The sequence below is a fragment of the Danio aesculapii genome, chromosome 16 (assembly GCF_903798145.1).
Source record: "Danio aesculapii chromosome 16, fDanAes4.1, whole genome shotgun sequence".
Classification (NCBI taxonomy): Eukaryota; Metazoa; Chordata; class Actinopteri; order Cypriniformes; family Danionidae; genus Danio; species Danio aesculapii.
The window spans coordinates 27710831-27723050 of NC_079450.1; the positions used below are offsets into that span (position 1 = coordinate 27710831).

General features: G+C 32.6%; 2 protein-coding genes across 2 annotated transcripts; one reads left to right on the forward strand and one right to left on the reverse strand.

Annotated features, from left to right (window-relative positions):
* Positions 1-2384: 2384 nt before the first annotated feature.
* On the reverse strand, positions 2385-6873 carry acbd7 (acyl-CoA binding domain containing 7). The gene is made up of 4 exons (XM_056474986.1): positions 6767-6873; positions 6017-6134; positions 3014-3076; positions 2385-2718 (listed from the first exon to the last, which is right to left on the reverse strand). Exons 1-4 carry the CDS (start codon positions 6776-6778, stop codon positions 2645-2647), a joined length of 267 nt encoding a protein of 88 aa, XP_056330961.1. The 5' UTR covers positions 6779-6873; the 3' UTR covers positions 2385-2644.
* Positions 6874-10559: 3686 nt separating this feature from the next.
* On the forward strand, positions 10560-12212 carry rpp38 (ribonuclease P/MRP 38 subunit). Its single transcript, XM_056474985.1, has 2 exons — positions 10560-10648; positions 10775-12212. Exon 2 carries the CDS (start codon positions 10788-10790, stop codon positions 11577-11579), a length of 792 nt encoding a protein of 263 aa, XP_056330960.1. The 5' UTR covers positions 10560-10648; positions 10775-10787; the 3' UTR covers positions 11580-12212.
* Positions 12213-12220: the final 8 nt, after the last annotated feature.

The following is a 12220-nucleotide window of genomic DNA, read 5'->3' on the forward strand; positions in this document are numbered from 1 at the left end:
TTCTTTTTTATTCTTTTCTTGTTTAAAATGAGTTCTTACGCCAACACGGGCACAACATGCAAACTCACACAGAAATGCCACGCGGTTCTTACATTTAATCACCTAAAATAGAAGAATGTATAAATTTGTTTGTATATGGAGCAGGGTAGCCTATAAACTCATTTAAATATAAGATTTAATTTTGATATTATGCCTGTCTGCAATTTTTTTTTCGTCTTTTCATAATTCTTTTATATTTAATATATGCAACGACTAAAGAATACAAAAATAAAGGGACTTTAATATATGACTAAAATCTGTTTTTTCAAAAACAATAAATATCTGTAATTACATTTAACATATACATAAATGTAAATGGCTTACTTTCAAGAAACTATAGGAACTAAAAATTCTTTATATAATGTAATTGTTATAAAAACATATTGATTTTACAACACTTCAAAAAATATGATGATAATATAAAGGATGATAAAAGAAAATATGATACTCTTTTTGATAATTGAATGCATTGTTAACTTTTTAAAATATTATTTGTTGCTAAATAAAATGTATAGATTTCTGTCAGACATGTTTAATTTTACAATCCCTTTAAATGGCATGGGGGGCGACGCGTCCGGTGGCGCAGTAGGTAGTGCTGTCGCCTCACAGCAAAGGTCGCTGGTTAGAGCCTTGGCTGCGTCAGTTGGCATTTCAGTGTGGAGTTTGCATGTTCTCCTCGTGTTCACCTGGGTTTCCTCCGGGTGCTCCGGTTTCCCCCAGTCCAAACACATGCAGTACAGGTGAATTGGGTGAGCTAAAATTGTCCGTAGTGTATGTGTGTGAATGAGAGTGTATGAGTGTTTCCCAGTGATGGGTTTCAGCTGGAAGGGCATTCACTGAGTAAAACGTGCTGGATAATTTGGTGGTTCATTCCGATGTGGCGAACCTGGATTGATGGAGGGACTAGGCCGAGAAGAAAAGGAATGAATAAATGGCATGGGTTTCCCCCACAAGTCCAAATATATGCGCTATAGGTGAATTGGGTAAGCTAAAATTGTCCAGTGTGTATGTGTGTGAATGAGAGTGTATGGGTGTTTTACAGTGATGGGTTGCAGTTGGAGGGGCATCCTCTGCATAAAACATGTGCTAGATAAGTTTGCAGTTCATTCCACTGTGGCAACCCCAGATTATTAAAGGGACTAAGCCGAAAAGAAAATGAATGAATGAATGAATGATCCCTTTAAATGCCATGCTCTGTATTCTTGGTTTGTATCCTTTGGAACTTACAATTGGAAAGACAAAAATTTGGGATTTTGGTTTTCTTCAAGCTAGAAGGGCTATTGCATTTTACTTGAAACATATAAATGCTCCATTCATAAAATTGTGGGAAAAAAATAAATATTGAACTGTACTGGACTAGAGAATCTTATATCATCAAAGGCAAGCAGAAGGACTTTGACTATGTTTGGGAACCATATATGAATCTTATGTAAATTGTGTGTTTACATTTTTAGTTTTTTATTGCATTATTGTGTTTGTTGTCTTGTCATTATCTATTTTTCAATTCATAATTTTTTTATATATATATAACCATTTTTGAGCACATCAAAACAATATCAAAATAAACATTAATGAAGAAGTGGATCTGTCTATTTCTTATAACTTTTCTATTATGTAGATATCCAATCTATGGTAATGAAATTGTAAAAGAACAAAATTTCATCGTCTTTTTTGTAATTATGTAAGGCTTCAGACTTTGAAAATGTGTAACTGTCATATTTCCTCTACTTTTTTAATAACCTGCCTGGATGTTTAGGACTTTGGAGTTAGTGATTAAATATAGCAAATAAATAAATAAATAAGAAACAAGAAAAATGTGATGTTGACTATTTTGTTGTATGTTGCACTTAATGCTTAAATTAGAAAAAAAGTAAAATGTAACTTAAAATGTTTTAAACCTATAAATGTTTATCATATAATATATGGAATTAAGTCATTTTAATGTCATTTTGGTTTTGATCCATACAGCCTAAAATGAACCTTATACATACACAAGATACATACACCTTTAAACAACAAATCTGCTTAAAATTACATACTTAAAGAATACCTTAGTTGCAAATACACCTCTTTGATTGACTCAGGATGTTTCTTGCAATATTTCCTGCGTGCTGACTTTCGCCTGATTTGGCAACCCTGTAGGGGCCGTGTGTTGGCAGGACCGGCACGTCTCTGCTTCTGCATGCTCTGACCCAGAGGGCTGTAGTGTTGACTACGCTTCAGTGAACTCTCAGAGGACAAAGAACAGCTTTGTGTACAAGCCCACAATTACTGACCGCTCAGACTAGTAATACTAATGAAGCAATGCAGCAAAACTTCACAAATATAAAACAACGAAAACAGCCTTAAAGTGAAATTTGAGCTTTATTCACGGACTCATTTTTATATATAAAACAAAAGGCAAGATTACAGGCTTCCATCTTGAGGACTCGCCTGACATATAATCAGGAAGTAGAACTACAAAACCAAGTTTAATATCTTGTCATTTGTTCATCTATATTACATTAAACCTATATAAAGTTTCAGTCTTGTTGTTTTCATAGTGAATGTTTATATCTATATACTCTTTACATCTAAATTAGCAGATTTGTTTGTTTTTCCCTCATCACTTTCCATACTTTTCGATGGCTTGCTTGGCCAGTGAAATGTAGGCATTCATGGCATCTTCAGTTGACATACCTGATGGAGAAAGAAGCAAGGAGGACATGAATCAAGCAGTCATCAGAAACATTAGAAGGAAGACTCTCAGATAGTCTATTTATAGCTGAGTGCAAATAATAAAGTAGAGATTTGATCACTGAGGAAACTGTGCAAAGGAAATAATGGTACTTCTGTGCAACTCAGAAGTGTATACAAGCAGAAAACACATGCTAATAAAGTTATGGACAAATTCTGTTTAAATATATAGTTATAAATCTGCTATTATAACAGATATTATATAATAACATATTATTTAACAGTATTTATTCATTACCTTTCCTTGAATCCCAAGCATCCCATTTGGCTTTCCCCTTCAAATCGATCATCCCGGGTTTATCTGCACAAAGCAGAACATACACATTCAGAATTATTGGCAAGGAAAGGTTATATAGCACATTTTATACACAATGGTCATTCAAAATGCTTTACATAAACAAGAATAAAAGAAGAAAAAAGAAAATAAAAACAACAAAGAAAAAAATGATTGAAAACAGTTTAAAATGTGTTAAAACAAGTTTTAAAGGAATGAAAAAGTAAAAACAACATAATCTTTTTATATATTGGTGCTATTCTGTCACATTTATTACTTAAAATGTTTGGTTTTTTAATTGATTCTTTTGGTTTATCAGAATGCAGAACATTTAATACACACACAAATCATGGCATTGAACAGGTTAAATGGTCCTGAAAAACAACAACAAACAAACAAAACAAAACAATGACATTTTTATTTTCAACTTTATAAATGTGCACATTGGAAATGATTCGGAAACTAAATTTAATTTAAATTTATAATTAAATTAATAAATTATTCAATAAAAATAATAAACAATTTCCTACTGGAAACCCACTTACACTTTGATATAAATCATTATTATCATTATTATTATTATTATACTTTTTTATATTTCAACCTCAAGCCTTTTGGATTTTCACTCTAGATACATTTCCTCCAAGAGTTTGACATTCCTCTTTTTCTTGAATAATTCTTTAATGTTTAATTAGGTGTTTGGGTAAAGGTTTTTTGGCTATATTTTGTTGTATTTCTTTGTTATAATCTGTTTTCTTTATTTTGTGATGTAATATTATGGTTTGTTTCTGTATTTTTATTTTGAATATCTAAGTTGCATAATTTATAAATGTGTAATTTTCTCATTGTGAGATAATATGAGATCATGTGTTCATTTTAAGGTCAAAATTATTAGCCCCTTGAAGCTATATCTTTTTTCGATAGTCTACAGAACAAACCATCATTATACAATAACTTGCCTAATTACCCTAACCTGCCTAGTTAACCTAATTAACCCTAGTTAAGCCTTTAAATGACACCTTAAGCTGTATAGAAGTGTCTTGAAAAATATCAAGTCAAATATTATTTACTGTCATCATGACAAAGATAAAATAAATCAGTTATTAGAAATGAGTTATTAAAAAAACTATTGTGTTTAGAAATGTGTTGAAGAAATCTCTCTGTTAAACAGAAATTGAGGAAAAAATAAACAGGGGGGCTAATAATTCAGGGGGACTAATAATTTAGGGGGGCTAATAATTCAGGGGGACTAATAATTCAGGGGGGCTAATAATTCAGGGGGACTAATAATTCAGGGGGACTAATAATTCAGGGGGACTAATAATTCAGGGGGGCTAATAATTCAGGGGGACTAATAATTCAGGGGGACTAATAATTCAGGGGGACTAATAATTCAGGGGGACTAATAATTCAGGGGGGCTAATAATTCAGGGGGACTAATAATTCAGGGGGACTAATAACTCAGGGGGGCTAATTATTCAGGGGGACTAATAATTCAGGGGGGCTAATAATTCAGGGGGACTAATAATTCAGAGGGGCTAATAATTCTGACTTTAAATGTATATTTTGCACATTTTTTTTGCGGTTTGGCTGAGCACCCAAAAGTTAAAGTGATGAGTGTGCTTTTGTACATTTTTTCATTACATTTCAACCTCAAACTTTTAAATGACACTTGTATATGTTTATTTACAATATTTTAAAATAATGTTCTTGTGTATTTTTCATAACTATGAACTGAATAACTAAAATTGTTATTTAATTTAGTAAGAATGTATAATGATTGTATTCTCTAAAATGCATAATTTAATAATTAACACAAACTTTTCTTTTGGTATTTTTTTACTTCCGACAGTAATATGTCATGATGTCATTAGTTTGTACGTTTAGGTCAGATTGCAGTTATGGATGTTGACACAGTTTTTTTGATCAAGTTATATTGAGTCTGTTCATTCATTCGTTTTCTTTTTCGGCTTAGTCCCTTTATTAATCTGGGGTCACCACAGCAGAATGAACCGCCAACTTACCCAGCATATGTTTTACACAGAAGATGCCCTTCCAGCTGCAACCCAACACTGGGAAATATCGAGTCTATTGTACCTTTATATTTTCATTTTGCATTTCTTCAGTAAACCATTTTTAAAAGACGATTCAGTCTTACTCATATTTTTTCAAATACTGGTTGTTTAACTAGCTGCAAACATAAGGATGTGCTCGAAAGGTGTGCCACCACAGTATGGGTTTCAGAAATACAGTGCTCAGCATATATAAGTATACCCCTCACAAATCTGTCATTTAAATGAATATTTTCTAAAGGAAGCTTTACAGTATTTTATTTAGGCATATACATTAGTTTAGTCAGTACTGAAACCAAATCTGGAGCTAATCGAACAAAATAACTTATAATAATGATAGAAAAACTATAGTACACCCAAATTTATATGTTAGGGAAACTGTAAATAAAAAAATTAAAAGAGCAAAAATCAAGAGAAACAAAAAACTTTGTTGAAATTTTTAAGTTTGTACCCCCCCCCCCCCCATTATTTTGCATGATTTTAAATGTATTATCTTCCTATTTCTAAACACACTCTTTGACTAAAACAGTATTTTAATAAATTTATTCATTTAATAAATCTGTTTTGTTCGAATGCACCAAAAAATATGACCTTTATTCACTGAGAAATGGATAAAAATATTCATTTTCGAAATGGGGTGTACTCAGTTATGCTGAGCACTGAATATAGTCTGTTATGTTCTATAAATGTCCCATAACATTTCTTTCTAAATGCTTTCTTCAAGTTTTATTCTACAAAATATTAATTAAAATGTAAAAACGACTATTGAATTTATCTTTATATTTAACTCTTTAAAAAATTTAATTGGTAATAAGTTTGTATTGTGGTGTCTAAAATCTAAATCCAGCATGTCTAAAAAAACAAAACAAAACAAATAAAATTAATCGGTTCCAACCAATATTGATGTCCCCAACAACAGCTTGCTTGTAGAGTCCGTACAAATCCAGCAGCTCCTGGTCTGTAGGTCTGGTCTTGACTTTCTTCACATCCTCTGCATATTGATCGAATTCTGCCTGCAGCCACAAACATAATGACTTCATCATTTACTTCCCATAATGCTTATCTGCTAGTAACAACTGCAAAAAGCTTCGTAGGTCTGACCCATTTTGCCCAACTAAGCACTTCCTTAATCACTATGCATCATGTATTATTCGCGCACTGTATGAAGCCTATTGTTTTATTGCCACAATGAACTAATAGTTGCGTGTTGCCAACATTGTGCCCTTTGTACCATTATAAACCTACAAGCTATGGGTTGCCATGTTGAGGACGAACTCTACATGACTAATGTAAAATGAACTATTTGTGTATAACATACGCATAGCGCAACTTCATACTAAAGCAAAAATGAGCGACGAATGACGTAACTCACTGACGAGTGCACATCCAGAAGCAGCAGATAAAAAAACTACGTGTGCAATGCCAATGCTATAAGCGTAATCATGTAAATATAGCATAGCCATGTGCATATGCAGCAGAATATGAAACAGCATTATAATAATACACCACGTAAGCTTTTAAATCCTACCTATATATAATTATCCAGCTGTTGGACTTTAAAGAATATCCAAATGGTTGGGATTCATGATTCATATCTCAATATATAGAATGAATGTTATATTATGGGAAAAGAGCGGTTAAATACCTTCAAAGTCATTTTCTTAGGCGAGTATTGAGCGGCTGTGATGTCGGCTTGAGCGTAGCGTAGATGCACTGATGAATCGAGTTTACGGTGACACCGCTGTGGGAGAGAGGAGCTAAGCGCTGATTGGCTGATGGAACATCCGATGGTGAGACCCAATGAATCCCGCAGCTTGTTCATCATTTTTAGGGTAAACGCATTTATTACTCATTCGCTTGAAAAAACAACAGTTTTGCGTAACATGCCAAATAAAATTGTGTATTAAAATTCATTAAAAATGTTTATTTTATTCTGACAAAAAGCAAATGTAAAAATAATGATAAAAATCGTGTCAGGCAAAATTAGGACAGGAATTATTTGATGACATATTAAAAGAGCAATAGCAAAAGCGCTATATAAATAAACATGAACTAAATTGAATAACAATAAATAAGTGTGGATAACAATTAATTGCATTTTAGAGCTATATTTTACATCTCTACGTATAAAGGAATAAAAGAATTCTCATTTTAAAAAAAATACTTATAATAACATTTAATATGTTCACTTATTCATTTATATATATTATAAGAACAGTCTAGAAAAAGCACGCTGTTTACTTTTGTCATAATATTATTATCCATTATCTCATTCATTCATTCATTTTCTTTTCAGCTTAGTCCCTTTATTAATCCGGGGTCGTCACAGCGGAATGATCTGCCAACTTATCCAGCACATGTTTTACGCAGCGGATCCAGCCGCAAGCCAACTCTGGGAAACATCCATACACACTCACTCATACACTACGGACAATTTAGCCTTCCCAATTCACATGTGCATGTCTTTGGACTGTGGGGGAAACCGGAAAACCCCACGCGAACGCAGGGAGAACATGCAAACTCCATGCCAACTGACCCAGCCGAGGCTCGAACCAGCGACCGTCTTGCTGTGAGGCGACAGCACTACCTAATTTAACATGATGCAGACCAACATGTCTTGCCTTTGACCCATAATCATAAAAAGGTAGATCATATATTCTTTACTTTATAAGGTTATAATTTTTTAATTAGAACAAACAATACATTCATTTCTGAATTGAATACTCTCCAACTAGAACAAAACAAACAAACAATATACATTAATGCTGTTAGAAAATAAATCCCTAGAAAAAATAAGGACTCTTTTTTACCATGATTTAAAGGAGATGCTAAAATGTTATTCAGACAGTATTCAATATACAAAATAACGTTACAATTATTTGATGATTTTAAAAGTCATTTTAAAATTAATTACAGTCACAAAAAATTAATTACAATTATTAGAATTTTAAAATGTTTATATTTTATCATTATCCTTCAAACCTCTGGTATAAAATAACAACATTGTAATCTTAAATCATTTAAAATATAATAATATTTATGATCACTCATTCCTTTAAACACATATAATTATTTGCATTCCAGACTATGATATTTCATTTTTCATAATTATATCCATTATCCCAAATGAACATTTTAACCCTTTTAAACCATTTATTTTCACGTTTAGTTACAAAGTAGTCATTTTAGTTGCATTGAATTTTTAAAATTGAATATGATGCAGATACCAAATGCCTTGCCTTTGACCCATAATCATAAAAGGTAGATCATATATTCATTACTTTATGGTGTTATCGTTTTCCAATTAGAACAAACAATACATTCATTTCTGAATTAAATACTCTTCAATTTTAGAACAAACCAATTAAAAAACACACACTAATGCTGTTAGAAAACAAAATCCCTCATTGTGGCTTATTATTTTTTATCATGTTTACATATAATAATGTAATATTAATGGGCTAATAATTCTGACTTCAACTTTAAATATATATTATAAAACAAATCTTGTAACAATTATTTTATGACATTAAAAGTCTAATCATATGAAATTGTATAGATCACAGTTAATTGCAATTTTTAAATGTTTATATTTTGCTATTATCCTTCAAACCTCTGGTAATAAAGGAATAACAAAATTGTTATCTTAAGTAATTTAAAATATAATCATATTTATGATCACTCATTATTTTATATACATATAATTATTATAATTGTGTACTCTCCAGACTAAGTACAGTTTCATTTTATTTTTCATAATTATATATATATATATATATATATATATATATATATATATATATTATCCCAAATGACAATAGATCATTTGACCTTATTTCAACATTTATTTTAACAGTTTTTTGTAACATTATTTACAAAGTAGTCACCTTATTTGCATGCTATTTTGCGAATTTAACATAATGCTGATATCAAAATGGGATGTCCTGCCTTTGACCCATAATCATAAAAAGAAAGATCATATATTCTTTACTTTATGACCTTATTATTTTGATTTAGAGGAGATACTCAAATGTCATTCAGTGTAACCTGATGCAAAAAAATCTTGTCACAATTATTCGATGACATATTAAAAGTCTAATTATGGACCACAGTTAATTGCATTGTAAAATGTTTATATTTTGCCATCATCATTCAAACCTCTATAAAGGAATAAAAAATCTATTAAAGGAACAATAAAATAAATGAATCTAATCTTAAATAAAATATAATAATATTTATTTTTTACAGACCAGAATAATGCTGTTATAGTTTCATAATTATAAATATTATCCCAGATGACAAAAGAACATTTTACCACATTTCAACATTCATTTTCACAAGTTTTTTTGTAACATTAGTTACAAAGTAATCCCTTTATTTGCATTCTATTTTGCAAACTAGAGATGTGGATTCCAAAATGAAATGTCTTGCATTTGACAGATAATCATAAAAAGGTAGATCATAAATTCTTTACTGCCTTCTTTTACTACCTTATTGTTTTCCATTTAGTCCAAACAATAAATTTGTTTCTGAATTAGGTGCTCTTTAGTTTTAGAGCAAAACAAAACACTCATTATTATTATTATACTTTAATAATCATCACCAATGTAATTATTAATCACTAATATTATGCTATATATGCGCTGGTACGTTTATTTATTCATTTATTTATGATTTTTTTATTCAAGAATGAAAATATACAACCACAATTAGGAGATTAATATAAGAGAGATACAGAGGAGGAAAAATACAATTAGCTGCAGAAAAAAAGATTACCAAAACAAAGAAAGGGGTAAGTAAATTACAATTGTATAAAAGTGTATGAAAATAAATAAGCATTACAGGAAAGCTATTGAAATTGAATCAGAGTCATTAGACAACAGTTCTTCATACATTTGACACATTTTTTGTTGTTACACATATGGAAAGATTTGAGCAGTCACTCAACTTCAATCAGAAAATGTCGAAAAGCAGGGATTAAAGCCATGCATTTTTGTTTATTTAGATTTATGTGCAGATTGTGAGTGATAACAAATAATTTCTTTTAAACTAAAAGATTGTGCAAAGGTAGGAGGAGAGTTTAAATAATGATACAGGTGGAACCAAAATTTATGTACAAATTCCCACCTACAAAATAAATGTATTAAAGTTTCATCATCCTTACCACAAAATTACTCGGAATATCAGCATATTTGGAAACAAATGATTTGGCCGGATATATTTCATGCAATATTTTAAAGTGGATTTCTTTCGTTTTATTAGGAAGAAAGTATTTATGAGGCAACAACCAAGCTTTTGCTGATTCGTTTATAAGATTTATAAATGGTCTTGCCTGACGTCTCCACTTTTTACATTTATGACAATTTGCGCTCTTTCGCAAACATTCACTAGATGGCAGTGTGTGTTTTACAAACCTTGGACTATTTAACCACAGAAGATGTTCAATAACAACATGTCTGCGCACATTACTGTGTACACGCTGTAGACATTGAGCTGAGGAAATCTTCATTTCTTGCTCATTTATTAGGTTTGTATATCATTTTTATAGCTGTATGTCTTGTTGATTTATATAAAATACTAGGTTATATAAAAGCTGCACGCCTCGTTGTGTTTAACATGATTTGTAATGCTAGTTTTTTTTGAACATTTCAAGCTTTCCAGCAATAATGTCGACCCCGGCGAAAGGAGCAACGAAGAAAGAAAAAAAGAAGCCGATACCAGTGAAAACATCTCTGAACAACCCGTACAACATTGGCTGGAGTGAACTCTTACAAAAACAACACAAACATGTAATACTTAACATTTTGAAAGAGAAAATGTCCGCCAGCGGGCTTCGGAAAGAGCGTGTCAGCCGGTTTCGCGATTGGGGAAGCAAAAGGAGGTCCAGAAAAAAGGCATCCAACCCCACCGAGGAGCAAAAAACAGCTTCTGAACCCTCAGAGAGCGTGCAAACTCCCGAGCGGGGCTGGACCAATCTGATCCTGAGGAAACAACTCGCCATCGGCATCAACGAGGTCACCAAGGGCCTGGAGAGGAACGAGCTGAGTTTGGTGCTCGTATGTAATTCCGTCGCTCCAGCTCACATGACGACCCATTTAATCCCGCTGAGTAAAACCAGATCGGTGCCCGCCTGCCAGGTACCCGGTTTGAGTGGGAGCCTCTCTGAGCTGCTGGGCCTTAAGTGCGTCCTGGCGCTGGGCTTTAGACGTGGGTCCGAGGAGTTCGAGGATACGGTCCGCGCCATCACACCGATGGTCCCACAGCTCCCTGTGGCGTGGATTCAGACTGACTCAACAACCAAAGAAAAGCGCACAGAAACTGGACAGAAGAGGAAATCAGAAGAGCTGTCGAGTCATACATCTCCTCTAGTTCTCCAGCCTCTAAAAGTGAAGAAAATCATTCCAAATCCAACGAAAATTAGGAAACCCAAACTGAAAAAGCAGAAAAAAGTTGTTTAACCTGCATTCTATGAATGTAGGCTGTGTAAAAACGTTTATATTTATATTTTCAATAGTTTGTGATGGTTTTGGAGAGCAAAAAGAACCAAATGGGTTATATTATACATTGTGATTGGTGGACTGTCATATTTGACCGTCTTTAAGAAAGCTGATTGTTTAAAACTACACAATTTTGGCATTTATAAAGACACCCTTTTTGAAATTAGGCAGGTACTTTGGATATTCTCACCATCAGAATCGTTAAATTCATAAACCACAGATTGGGGAAAGAAGTTTAATGGTGAGTGAACCAACGATGGTTCTTTTAGGACAGGGGTGTACAAACCCGCTCCTGAAGGGCCGGTGTCCTGCATAGTTTTGCTCCAAGTTCAACACACCTGCCTGGAAGTTTCTGATATACCTAAACCGCTTTATTAGCTGGTTCAGGTTGTTGGAAATAAAGTATGCAGAACACCAGCCCTCCGGGACTAAGTTTGGACACTCATGTTAAGATAATCCTTCAGAATCTCACCAAAATTAAAAAAGGACTTTTTCTTTATGCTCAACATTTGCTTAGGCTACTAAATAGTTGGCTTGGACACATTTTCACAAAGTATATGTGATGGTTATGAAAAATAAAAAGCCCCAAATGAGTAGCGTTT

Excerpts from the sequence above, each read along its gene's own strand:
- acbd7 (XM_056474986.1), bottom strand. Across the intron at positions 3,077-6,016 it reads TGTTGGGGACATCAATATTG|ATAAACCCGGGATGATCGAT; the intron begins GTTGGAACCGAT and ends TGCTTTGTGCAG. Across the intron at positions 2,719-3,013 it reads TGCTTGGGATTCAAGGAAAG|GTATGTCAACTGAAGATGCC; the intron begins GTAATGAATAAA and ends TTTCTCCATCAG.
- rpp38 (XM_056474985.1), top strand. The coding sequence starts at position 10,788 with ATGTCGACCCCGGCGAAAGGAGCAACGAAGAAAGAAAAAAAGAAGCCG.